This window comes from Pelmatolapia mariae, linkage group LG17 (genome assembly GCF_036321145.2).
Source record: "Pelmatolapia mariae isolate MD_Pm_ZW linkage group LG17, Pm_UMD_F_2, whole genome shotgun sequence".
NCBI lineage: Eukaryota > Metazoa > Chordata > Actinopteri > Cichliformes > Cichlidae > Pelmatolapia > Pelmatolapia mariae.
In genome coordinates, this window is record NC_086242.1 from 11884591 (window position 1) to 11898850 (window position 14260).

A 14260-nucleotide genomic window follows, 5' to 3' on the forward strand; every position below is an offset into this window, starting at 1 on the left:
TGATAACAATTGTGCAATGTGAATCTTTATCAGGTTTTAAAGTGGGGCATCCTAAAAAGTACTACTGCAGAACTATGGCTTCCAACTTTCATTTGATTGACTGCCCCTCCTAAACAAAACAGTAGATGGGAGGGGTCTATGTGCTCTCAGTCACAGCTGTGTGCCTGAGATGCCCATATTAAGGATATCCTCTCTCACTGACATCACACATTACAGTACTAGTACATACACTGGCCTTATTATTTTAAGATTTTGGCCATTTTAATGACTATCCACAACTGTGAAAAGTGGTTGTATAACACAAATTAAGACAGAAGGCTAAAGGGTCCAAATAGGAAGAATCCCCACTAAAAGGTGAGGAAATACTCAGGCATCTTGTTAGTTCAGTATTTGCAAAGGTATCAGTGAAGTAGGAGAGACTTGTTAAAACCCAAACCTTTTACCACTAGCTTTACTAATATCCTTTATCCTTTTGCCCTTAAATTATTTGAATCCCAGCCTGTCTTGTGCCTCTTATTGCAGTTCACATGTTTGATGGGCACAGAAACCTCTTGGTGGGTGTTATTTTTTTCCCCTCTTTGAGAGCAACCAGGTTGACCTTTCCACATGACATACCAGTAGACAGATGCAAGAGCTGACAGAAACACACGGTGCACCTAGTTACAAGGCCTTGGCAGAGAGACTCCGTTCATCAGTGTGTGACTGGGGCCCGGTAGGCTTAGAATGGGGAGCGGGTAAACAAGATTTCTAAAGTCAGGATGCATGTAATGGTCCTAATCCATGTTCAGAAAAGCCTGAGATGCTTCTGTTGGTTGTTTATTTCAGTGTGGAAGTATTGATTCAAAGCATGAAAGACTGTATGGTAATCGGTAGTTTTGAGGCTGGAAGGAGTGTTTTAAATGCCACTTTGCAATTTTTCTAGTGGCTCTCTGTAGAATGTGTGCAAGTATATCTATTGATTATTTACACCGCCACTGAAGTTACATTTCTAAGCACATGTCACCAAATGCCCTTCCTACTCCCTATCTATCCATGACAATTTTTTCCGTCTTTTTTCACCAGAAATGATGCTTTTCTTCAAAGCACTCTGTTTTGTCAAAGAAATAACTCACTGGAATTTTGGTATATCCATAAATATTTAGTTTATAAAGTTTCTCTTTTGACATCGAAAATATACTACGACATCAGACAGTTAAGCAGGCCCGGACTGTTTAATATGATGATGTCTGAATTAAAATTTTAGTCAAAACAACATTTTATATATACCAAAGGAGAAAATCCATCACTTTCATTAGAATTGTGACCTAGATGGAAGCAGCAATACGTTACCAGGTAATTGGATAGCATAGTTCATAAAATCTCACAGTTCATAAACCTTTACGTACATTCTTAATCAAGACTGTCCAGTGAGAATGTTATTAAATCTATATTTAGCAGTCTGGCTAGTGGCGTCCATCATCACCCTTTGACCTCGTCTTCTGTTGGGTTTGAGGCCTAAAAGTTTGTTAATTAGCTTGCCATTTACACATACTACAAGGATTTTTGGTTGTGTGACTGCTTGCTGAAACTGTTGTCTCCTCTGGTGTGTGACCAGAGTGCAAATAATACTTTTAATGAGTGGTTTCCTCTCTGCACACAAGGATGTTTGAGACTGTATTTGAAAATATGGATGTTCACCATCAGTCTTCCTAAAGAACTGATTCCGAGACTATTGAAACTTCACAAGGGAACACAAGCTATTAATATTTTCTACTAAAGCAAAAGGTAAATTTACTACAAGTGTGGACTGAAGTATTTTTATGATGCTCTAAATAAAGATTGAAATATTAAAAAAGGGAACTTTAATACGATTGCTTTTTCCTGCCTCATGCTATATTTTCTTAAATCCTCCCTCCCTGTAATACTCTTACTTCTCAGAGTGCTTAGGATATCTTGCTTCCATGAATTTCCTGCAGAGTTTTCTACTATTTTCCTTTGCTCTTGTGTTCCTGATTATTTGCCTGGTCTTTTAGGGTTTTTTGGTTAGGAAGAGAGCCTATAGCTTGATCCATATCTGCTTCGTGAATTAATCTTTTTTTGTGCTATTGAATAATAAAAGGGGTTTGTTTTGTTTGTATCAAAAAAATATGAACACACAAGTGGCTTAAATATGCATTGTACGAAATCAGCTCATCAACAGAGTGAAAATGAGTAGAACTGAACTGCCAGAGAGCAGCCAGAAGACAATAAGCTCCTTTAATTAAATATGAAGCAGAGACATCGCTATGTTGTTCTCACCCAACATTTTAATCAATGTGTCACATTTGTTCTGGCCTCCAAAGACTGTAATATTTACATATTGCGGAGTGGAGGGAAGTCTACCATGTCTGTGGACCCCCCCCCCCAATAGACACACACACGCGCACACACACACACCAGATACGTAAAAAATCACTGAACATTGACATATATTTTAGCAATAATTGTCTTTAGTTGTTGATGGTTGTACGATATGTTCCTGGCATGTGTGAATAATCTTTTGAATAAAGGGTGTCTCATATGCAGCTATTACAGTTGTCCACCTCTTTAATATCAAGAGATTTTATGTGTACAGTACATGTACATAGCATACTAATATATGTAGTGGAGTTGCTGTTAGTTTAGTAGAATATAACCAATAAGTCACATATAAGCAGTATCTTTTAACTTTATATTTAAAATGAAAGGAATTCTCCAGTTAATCTAGTCAGGCTCATTTTAATTCATGAGCCACATAAATCTCAATTACACTGGGCCAGCAAGGCCATTTCATATTAATCTATAAAAAACTAAAATTTTTACTGTTCTCATGGTGTAAAGAACCACAAGTACATTCAGAACAGGTTCAATTAACCATCCATTTACAACAGATGATGAAAAGTCTGAGATATCCTAAAAAAAATGTGAGTGACATTTGAAAAATATGCAATACAATACAATATCTGCCATATTGTAGAGTGTAGACCAAGGCGGTTTGTTGTATAGGATAATGCCCAAGAGCCTGGTTTCCTTTTACTTGCTGGATGGCTGGTATGTTTATATGGTATTACTGCCTCATGTCATAGCTTTAACTGAGTACCATACTTTTTACCATGGATGTGCTAAGTATCAGTTTGTTTTGATCCATTATTCAAAAATATCTAGCTCCCTGTTCAAGATAGCAGTCAGACCAGCCGATGTCATTGCTGATGCATATGCTCTGCTAAAAAGTCCATTAATCTTCATCCTTTTGATGTATTCACTGCTGTTCTAAATATCTCTTAAAAGAGAATGAAAAACACATTTATTGTTTATAGCATAAATACACTTAAAGTGTTTGTTACATTTCAAAAAAATGTTGAGGACACAGCAAGGACACAGACGAGTAAAAAGGGTTTCAGTGAACATTCAGACACACCTCCCTTTCCTCTGTCAACAAGATAGCCTTCAAAAGATTGACTAGATGCAGCCCCTCCAGGTGGGAACTCCTGCTGCTTAGCAAGAGTTCAGCGCTGAGAGAGTAGTTGTGGCTGAAGCTCTGTCAGAACTTGTGAAGGTTATTGAAGTTTCTGGAACACAATCAATACCGGGTGTATACAGAACCCTTTTCTTTGACGGCCAAGGACACTTTGGGCTTTAACTTCAAACTGGCAGCAAGGGATATCAGTCAATGTTTTGTGACAAGACACTAGCCAAGGGATTTAGTGGGAGACAGCCGATTTCAATAAAGACTTGAAAAGAGAAACAAAGTGCTGAGATTGTTCTCTCGGCTGCTTTAAGATTACTTAATAAGAGGAGGAAGGTGGAAACAAGGAGAGAGATTGAAGTGATATTTATTCCTTTAATTTTAGCCAATTGACTGCTTAGTTTACACAATGACTAGTGCTCACCTGCAAAAATCTGAATGATGCTTCCATAATTGAACTGATTGCTGAGCTGTTAGGGCCCTAATGGACAGAACGAAAGATGAGTATACACTTCCTCCAAGCATAAAAGGTGACATCAGGACACTTCAGTTAGGAAGAAATACATGGGAGTGCTGGAAATGAATAACAAAGGCTGACTTCCATTAAGGTTCCCTTCTTTTTAATTTAACTTAGCACTCAGCACATTGGACTGATTTAGTTTGGGATGAGACCCAATCTACTGAAGTACCAAACATCTTGGTTAAAAAGCGCTGGCAAAATTATTGTTATTATTATTATTTTTTTTGTCATCTCTTTAGAAGTGTTTGGCATATTTACCCACTCACACACACAAACATACACTCCAGTCACAGGAAGTTGTAGGCTTAGTCTTATTTGCTGTGAAGACCCATTAGTCAAAGCCTCCCTGTTTCTGTTTCATGGATTTTCCCATGAATCTAAGTTTTTTTTTAGGGAATTCAAAGTGTGTGTTCCATCATCTCTCTCACCTTTAATTGGAAGTCAAAGTGAAAGTCCACTGGACTAATATAATTGTGATCCAGCTAAACTCATAGCAAGATGTTGCTGTAATATTTATTTGGCTGATTCTTCACCTGAGCTGTTTAAACAAAAGGAGATGTTGAAAGATGTGAGTTTCCTTCCATGTGGTACCAGCTGTTGCCAGTATTTAAAGTGCTAAGAGAGCTTTCTAGCATTATTTTTTTTGTATAGTCCCAGGAATTCTTGTTTCTCTATTAGTACTACCAATTCAGCAGACCATTTGTAGACATGCTGTTTTTGGTGTGTGTGTGCGTGACCTTGGTTTAATAAGAGATTAGGAAAATACAGGAATGTAGGTTGCCAAATGGAATGGACTTTGTGGCCATTCTGAATAATAGTGAATGAATGTCTCACGAGTTTTTGCCTTGCTATGGAAATACTGAGCCTTCGCTTTGATTTGGCAACTGCAGTCACAGTGCTGATCATTCCTGAGCTGACTCTGAAGGACCTGTATTTTATATCACTTGCAACTGCATTTGCCTTGGTTTTTGTTTCCCTGTTTTTTTTATGATTCCATGTCCCTCTATCTCTGAATAATCATCCTGTGCTTTTCCAAATCCCTATTTATTGCTGTTCCTCTTTTAAATATACTTTCACCAATGTCGGTTGTAATATAGTTCCTTATTTTCAGTATTCCGTTGTTGTGTGCTTCACAGATGAGCTGTTTGGTAAAAAGCATGTGACAGTAAGAGAATCTGTGCCTGCAGTAATAGTAGCTTTAATAGGATTTCAGGTGCTTGACCTGAAGGGTAAGAGGGAGAAAGAAAAGCTGACGATAAGATTGCCATGGTCGTAGGATTGAGACAAGTACAATATATCCAGGTCTTAGGAGTAGTTTTGCAAGTTTGCTGAGTCTGCTTGCTTGCATTGATAGGAGGGATTACTTTTTGGTATTACAACAAATATCAGAGATGAATTTAGATTGCAGGGTCATTATCTTGGAATAAGATTAAATGCTTCAGTACAGTGTTGATCCATATAAATGCCTCTACAGCACATTAAACAGTATTAGTGGGAGACAGGTAACAGGCCAAAACTATTGCCACCTGCAACATTTCAAATCAACCAACATTTGATTGATTATTAGCTGCCTGTGATTAATGTTGGTACCATCCTCACACACTGAGATTGGGCTCTAAGTTTACATGCATGAATGCTATATTTGGAACAGTCAGTGCTAAGCAACTAGGTTGTGCCTTGTTTGTGTTCAACAGACTCTGGACATCATGGCATAACTGATTGTAGTTTGCTTATATGATATGTAGATTGCTAAACTTGATCCGTGGCAGTAAGAAATAACTTACTTGTCATTTTATAACTCGAAACCAAACTAAAACACTCTTGACAAGCGACAAGGATGAATTCATCGGCCTCTTAAATGGTTCTGTTTTTCTTTATAATTAGTTTTCACACTGTAGAGTAAGAGTAAGATGTATTTAGTCACCACCACTACAAATTAAAACACATTTTCATTGGTTTGGCTTTACAACAAAGTAACTTTGTTAGGAGCAATGAAATCTTCATCAGTGAGCCATCTCCGTAATGGATAATTTGAACATTTGATGTGAAGAACTTTTGTAAGTTAACAACTCTGTAGCATACTTTGCAGAGGACTGTGCCTTCGTCAGAGATTTCTTAAGCAGAGATGACAAAACAAACTCTCTTTGTAAACTTTGCTCAAAGGTGTTAAATCAGCAAATACTAACTAGTTACTTAAGTACTTGTATTCTCTCTGGGTCTTTCTCCTCATTTTCTTTATCTCCTTTTTCCGATTAGCATTCTGTTCAGTTTTCACTTCCACCTATAATCCTTTGCTCTTTCTATTTTCCACAGCTCTTTTGCACCGTTATCTCCCCTTCTTTTCTTCTCCCGTTCGGTGTTGCTTTCCACCTCCCATCCCTCTCTGCCTCTATCTTTCTCTCTGTCCTAACAGTCCAGTTAATTGCCTCCAAAGTTCACTCTGTCTCTGGGCTAATGCAATTTAAGTAGGGTCGGAGCCCCTTCATCAGCCCAGCGCTGGCATTTCATTAAGTCTGCTTGGGTGTTAGCTTGCAAGCAAGTCGGGGTTTCGCTCCATCAGCTCATCATTAGTAATTAATACACTGATAGGATTAGCTGCAGCATGAGGCTAGTGGCAAGTGGTCGCTCTGTTGTTGCCAGTTGGAGAGGGCGTGTGTAATATGTTTTCCAGCTCTGTATGTGATCAGGGGAAGTGTGTTGGCAAGAACAGTTAGCTTGTGTATTTATATGAGTGTCTGTGACCAAAAGCCATATTTTCAGTTTTGTTTAATTTATATGGTGTAAGTTATAAAAGATTTTTGGGTCCTTTTCATTTTGGGTCCATTTTGGCTTAAAAGGCATTTTAAAAAAATTCCAGTAAAACATCTGCATTTAACTAAATCTAACACAAGATTTTACCTGAGATCATGCGATCCACATCATATTTCCATGGATCTGCACTTGGATTAATATGAATTTTAGCGACTGAAGGCTTTCCCGTGCTTGATGGGAGGGGTGCTCTCCGCAGTGTTAATTACATCATTATGGTTGGGATGGATCTCCATCTGCTCAGCCATTACTCCTGTCCCATTCTGGGCTGACCCACACTGCGTCTCAGAATTAGACACACACAGGCTAAATGGCCCTTCTAAATTATGAAGCTATTAGATATGGGAAGCTATTTTAGAACATATGTATTCACACAGAGAGAGAGAAATGAAGAAGGGTGAGAGAGAAAGGAAAAGATGAGGTAGAGAGAGCAACAGAGAAAAAATAGAAATGTGAGAAATGAGAGATGACGCCCTAAGAGATTTTGAAAAATGAGACAATGAAAGAAACAGAGGGAATGTGCAGATAGAATGATAAAGGAGAGGAAGTGAACTTTCTGAGTCTGGCCAGTGTTTCAATGTGCTTGTTCTGGACTATTGTTAGAAATTGATAAGATTTTTATGAAGCATGATAAGACGTTGATAGATCTCACCATGGATCACGCAGACAGATCAGAGAAATAGATGACAAGAATTTTTTCGGCAGTCATCAATAGTGCCCAGTCATGTTGTTGGCTGCCTTCTGTCCAGAGGTCTGTTCTTCATAATTATTTTTGATGCATGTTTATACTGAAGGCCACAAAAAATATAAAACCTGCTGTGTGAAGAAAGTTTATCCCCAGCCTTTTTTTTAGCAGACTCTTATCTGCAAAAAAAAAAAAAAAAAGACATCTAAAGTTTCAATTTCCCATCAGATGTGATATGAACGCATGAGTCACCAAAGGGTTTGTGGGTTTATTCAACCAAAAATAATAGTATTCTAGAAAATAGATGTTTCTCCACAGCTGCCACAAGAGCTGTCAAGAAATCAAAAGGAAAAAAAAACAACAACAAACAAATCTACATTGGTTAGTTTTTTGCAATACTTTGCTTTAAAGCTCTTCATTGAGCAGCAGTACTAGAATAGGACATAAAATGGAATAGAAACATATTTATTGTCACTGTAACATGTACAGTGAAATTTACTACAATCTCAACAGTGTATAGATCAACAGTCATAAAAAGCTATATAAAAATTAAATAAGAAATCAAAACAAAACAAAAGACAAAAGCGAATTCATGTGGACAACATGTAGAAGCATGTAATCTGTCTGTAGGTCTGGCTATGAAAACCCAAATTATCCAAAAAGTTAAAATCAAACTCTTAAGTGTTTGAAGTCATTTTTTTAACCAAACTAGACAATGAGGCTATTTTCTTTTTCCTAGTATCTATAAGGACACCTGCTGTACAAAGACCTTAGGATATAAAGAAAGCTCTACATGAATAATCTGACAACAGAACAGAGCAGGAGGGTCAAGCTCCAAGCATTCGATTGTGAGTCATTAGTAAGCCTAAGCACTTCATGTTACCATATCAGAGTTTAGGTAGTATTAAGATAAAGCATATAAATGGTATACATATCAGACCAACAAAAAAAGGAGTTTTATCATTTTACATTAAAACATGATACAGGTGACTTTGTGATGTTAAAAAAAAAAAAGTTTTATCCAGAAAGACTCCTCAAGATGAGTTTGCATAATTGTTCTATAAATGTACATTTTATTATCACAAATGTCATTTTTACTGTTACTAAGAAACAGCCCCTCAAAATAGATGTTTAACTTGCTTTTTTATACAGCAGAAAAAAATTTAAAAAATGTAAATAATGAAAATATTTAAAAGTTAATAACTGGTTGTGATTCTTTCTGCATTATTTCTGCAGACCGAAAATATAAAGTCACTTTCTATGTAAAATGTAAGTAAAAAAAAAATAGAATGCAATGATTTTATTAGAACTTAGATTACCGATTATACAGATTATTATTATTATTATTATTATGATTACCGGTATTTATTTAGAATTTGATTGCAGCAACTTGCCTCAAAAAAGTTGGGACAAGCTGTGTTTACTACTGTGTAGCAAAAATTAACTTGTGAATTGAGACCAGTTGCTGGACTTTTGAGAGAGGAGTGTGTTTTATTGTTATCTGACAAAGGATTCTAGTTGCTCAACATTCCTGATTCTTCTTTGTTTTATTATTCATGATAAACCAAATGTTTTTAGTTACTGAAAATTCAGTTGGTCTGAAAACAGGCCAGTTCAGCAGCTGTACACCTCTACACTGCCATGCTGGTGTAATAGATGCAGTATGTTGTTTAGCATTATCTTGCTGGCATCTTCTTTGCATGATAAAATTTTAACCTTGTGGATGGCCCATGCAATGATTTCCATAACATGCCTGTCTTTAGTGCAGCGCCGCCTGAGGGCCTGAAGATCCAGTATTGATTTTAGGCTTTGCATACATATATTTCTCCATATTCTCGGAACCTTTTGATGAGATTATGTAACGTAAACGATGAGATATTAAAAGTCTTCACCACTATTTGTAATTTTTGCATATTGGTGAACTTCTGGCCCTCATTACTTTTGAGAATCTCTGCCTCTCTAAGATGTTCTTTATATGCCCAATCATGTTACTGACCTGTTGCTAATTATTTGCAAAATGTTCCTCCAGTTCTTTGTTTTTGTGTATCACGCATTTTGGCTACATTTACCTTGTGATTAGATTGACTTAAATATATTTCCCCTGCATTAGAAACAATTTTTACTTCTTAAAAACGGTTTCTTCAGATTTGTACTTTTTCACCCATTGTTTTTTGTATTGCTTAGGTTCTGCTTATGGAGTATTTGGATGTGAAGAACAGCCGCAGTGCTACGGAGCCCTCAGCTCAGCTCTCCTATGCGAGAACTGGCAGTGAGTTTGCTGCCTTTTTTGCAAAGAAAAAACCACAGCGTGCCAAGCAGTCGCTCTTCAAGTAAGGATCACATTACTTTCTCTAATGTTTGTGTTAATCCAAGTTTGAAAAAAATGGGCAGGAAAGAAAAGCACATGAAACACAAAAAATAAAACACCAGAGTCTAATGATCTATGTAGCTTAAAATCTGTTGAATTATAGTACACTTTCAGACCAGCTATTCTTAACTGTACTTGTAGAGCAGTGTGTTCCTTCCTATTACCAGTGCACTGAGGATAACAGAGGAGAGGTATCGAGCTCTTAGCATGTTTTTATGTGAAGGGTCCTTAGCTAACCATTAATCAGTCATATATTTCTCAACTAATTAAAGGGGATCTACAATGCCCATTTCCAGCTTCATATTTTTCTAGTTGGATTATATCTAAAGAATTATTATTCTTCAAAGGAATTATTATTTGTCTTTTACTGGGTCTTGCTGCACTCATCTGTTATGAAATAAGCTGTTTTAACTCACTTAAGGTCAAAGTCCCTTAAAAAAAATCTTTCCTCTGATTGGCTCCCTATTGCAGCGTTAAGGATATCCCTTCTCAATTATATCATACAAAGCCAAGATTAGAAAAAATGGTCTGATGCTGACCGCTTACAGCACATTGAAGCTTAACTCACAGGTACTTAACCCACAGTTGTAACACTATATGCCAGTTATTAAGGAAAATCATAATAGTTTTACCTTTCATACAGCTGTAGTCTTGTCAGGTAGTTTACAGCAACAGTTACTACTAACTTCACAAAATGTGTTTTTATGTATGAAATTCTGGATTTAAATTCCATGTATGTGTCTCATTTTCACACCTTTGAGTATTATGCTGATATGTTGTTCCCCCTTGTTGAACCTTTTGCCTTTTGTAGGTTTGAATCATCATCCCATGCCATCAGCATGAGTGCCTACCTGAGAGAACAGAGGCGAGAGCTCTACAGCAAGAGTGGAGAATTACAAGGTGAGGAGAGGGATGGATGGATGAACTGAGCAGTTTAAAGTAGAGAGGGAGAGAGCTGATTCTCTAATACAGACAAGGGACAGACTGAAAGGAACACCTGAACCCTTGAACCTATAGTGAAGACATTGGGTGTCTCTGTTATGCTGTGGTAGACATTTTCACGGGGTGGTTTGGTCCACTTGTCCCCTCAGAGAGAACGATTGCTTGGAATCGGTACAAATTTGTTCTGACTGGTCACCCTTGTTCTGTGATGAACCATTTCTATACTGATAGAAGGGAACAACGATAATTGAAAACTATGACTCATATGCTATGGCTTCAGCAGTCATAGTTCTCAGCTTAATTGAACACCTGACATGTAAGACAATCCTTTTCACCGTGATGGTCAGAAGTTCACACGTTAATACACTTAATCTTCTTATTTTCCTTCAAGTTTCCAACCATTTCTTGGTATATGATAAGTGTGGATTGATGGCAGGAGGAAGAGATGAAAAAGATATGACAGGGCCAGATGATGTGAAAAGTACTGACGGAATAGCAATAGAATAAATTGGATAAGAATTTTTTCAACTTGTGTGATAATAAAAGAGCAGCATGAACATAGAGAGGTCATCTAAATGGATGAAAAGAAGGACAGGGGTTATGGAAGAAAACATAAACTGTAAAAAAGACATAAAGACGTGGACCTTGCTTTGAATAGGAACACAGTAGAAGAAGGTTGAGGAAGGTGAGGGGTATTAGGTCATGTTTGGCTAAGATGGAGGTGTCTGCGGTGGAAGGATGGTGATGGAAAAAGTTTGGTAAAGAGGAGGAATGATAGCGTCAGAGAGATGTGACTACAGTGCTGTGAAGATGGGGAGGAGATGCTGCAGTTCGAGAAGTCGCACTTAAGAAAAAGGAAAGGCAGACAACAGGAGTGTGAAGAGGGAAATGGCGATAGATTGACGAGATGCACAGACCGGGGTGACTTTGCAGAATCCGCCTACAGGGAGAGGCCTTGAAAACCTCTCACTCACACTTTCACACACGCACAAAATAGCACAGTGAGTGAGCTACACAGCCAGACCCTGGAGAGTCTAAACTGTTGTGCTGCCCCGACTTCTCTCTTCTCTCTCTCTTTCCTCTCCTCCTCCTCTCTTTGCCTGGCTCTGCTCCTCTGCCTGTGACCTTGAGGTTTCAATCAGCAATGCCTGACAGCACTGTTTGCTGCTGTCTGTTGCTATGCCTTTTTTTCACACCAAACGCCTTGTTGACATAGTATAGATAAAATAAAAAGGTAATTTGAAAAGACTAGTTGATTTAAAAAAAAAAAGTGCAAAAGAGATCCTCTAGCACTGTCTGCACAACTTATTATAACTATCAGGGGTAAACTGTATAAATAATGCGGCATTGATTAGGCTAGTCTAGATATTTTGCTTAAGGCTGAAATTACAATGCCGGCTGTACTTCTTTTCTTGACAAGAAATGCTACTCATACTGCACTGAGTCTGTAAATATATGCAAAATCTACTACCCCAGCTCCCCACTGCTACAAAACGAGCAGCGCTGATTAACTGTCGATGAAGGAAAACCCCAAATGGTCTTCATATAACGGCTCTTTTTTTTTTCTTCTTCCATCTGTCGGTGCCTCAGAAAGAAGGTGGAAAAATATTTTTTTTGACTGGCTGAATGCCTCAAGGGTTTATAAGAAGATGAGATTTCTCTGGGCTTTCATTTCACCTGTCACAATGCGTAGCACCGACCACAAGCCCAGGCCAAGGCCTGAATGGCTGAAAAGAGAATGAAGGAGTAAGAAATCATTTAGAAAGTGAAATAAGTCAGCTGTGATGGAGGGAGGGGAAAGATGGATGAAGGAGGAGGGAGGTTAAAAGTCATTGTTTTCATCAGGGTCTAGCGAAGAAGCCATTAAGAGCTTTCTGAAGGAAGAAATTAGAAAAATATGTATTGAGACAGTGTGGAAAGGGACTTTTTCTCTCTCTCTTCAAATTAAACTTACCATAGGGAAGGAAGGAGAGGAAAAGAGTTAGAAATGAGAGATTGAGTTGATTAATTCTTCTAGCTCTGGGATTACTCAACACTTAAAGCTTAGTCATGTGTGTCTTTCTGTCTTTTTACTTGGAGTTTCCTAAACTCCTTTTTTTTTCCCCTGAACGGTCTGCTTCAAGTCAATATAGTTATTAACTGAAACGCTCACCAACAGAGTCTTGGAAATAAGAGTTTGATTGTTCATTTTAAATCCAGCTATGCACCGTTAACAAATGCATAAAAATGGTAATGCACAAACTTCTCAACTTCAGATACTTTTGAATTTTGCACTTTCTGGTGATACTTTCTGGAGATGCACCACTACAGAATTTCAGGGCCAAAGCAAAAACAAAGAAATATTTTCATCTTTGTAGACTTATTTAACTGTTTCAACAGATTAATTACTTTCAGACCTTTCTGTATTTATTTTTATAAGCATGTGTGGGCTACAAAAGCCAAAGGATAATTTTCGATGCAGATTATTGTTAACCTACAGTACTGAAAGATACCAAGCTTTTTAAAAAATAAAATAAAATCAAGTTAGATTAGGTCTTCTTCTTAGGTTTTCTTCTATGCTCAAAGCTTTAGAGTTTAGCTAATCTTCTGACACATGGGTAATGAGGCTGAACTGTTACCAGCAATTAGTATCACAATTAAAAGCACAGAGGAGTGACATAGAAAAATCAGCATTCATGGCTGAGTTTTTAAGTTTGTGTAGGATTTTTCTTTTCTTTTTTTTTTTTTCTTTCTTTCTTTCTTTTTTTTTTGAAACTGAACCCTCTATTTAGTGAGGTCTCACTATTCTGGGGCAATGTGAAAGAGGACTGGCTCAGTGGAGCCATTTGGAGCACGATGACCTGACTGTCTTCTGTGTGGCCCCATTTGTTCTGCCTTTACGAAAGGCCTCAAGGACATCCTAGCTGCTTTTTGATAATGTGAAAGCTCATTGTGTTCCCTTAGGGCATAAGAAAATAACACCGAGGAAGAATAAACTACTACTACTGAGTGGAGTTATATTTTACACTTTTCTCTTGTGTATCCTGAAAAATTATTTCTACTCTCAACAAAATTTCCGGAACAAAGTTAACAATACTTTAAGTTTCTGTTATCATTATCTTAAAGCCCCTGATCTATTGTGCATCCTTGACATTTTATGTGTGATCACATCAATATAAAATACACTTGCTTTTGGGTAGGTTTGTCAAACACTGACCAAAGAGTCAAATGCCATCATTCATTAAAAAATTAATACATGGTTAAACCATTTTAATATTGCATTGCCTCCACAAACCAATGAAATAAGAGGCACAACTGCTTCTGTAGGTTCATTCGTTTTAACACAGACATGCCTTTTACATACTTACACAATAATTGGGCTTGCTTGTATTAATTATATCGGGCAATTAATTGTGAAATATATTTCATTATCAAGCCATCTGGCTCCTGTGTTGCATCAATCTTTTTCTAAGTTAGCAATTTAATAAGGCTTAT

The 14260-nt window shown here is 37.4% G+C and overlaps 1 protein-coding gene across 1 annotated transcript in view; it reads left to right on the top strand.

Annotated features, from left to right (window-relative positions):
- The window catches only part of exoc4 (exocyst complex component 4), a 131075-nt gene that overhangs the window by 19048 nt on the left and 97767 nt on the right, over positions 1-14260 (top strand). The window contains exons 9-10 of the mRNA XM_063460166.1: positions 9661-9806; positions 10656-10744. Coding sequence (XP_063316236.1) covers positions 9661-9806; positions 10656-10744 — 235 coding nt within the window. The remainder of the gene's footprint in view (positions 1-9660; positions 9807-10655; positions 10745-14260) is intronic.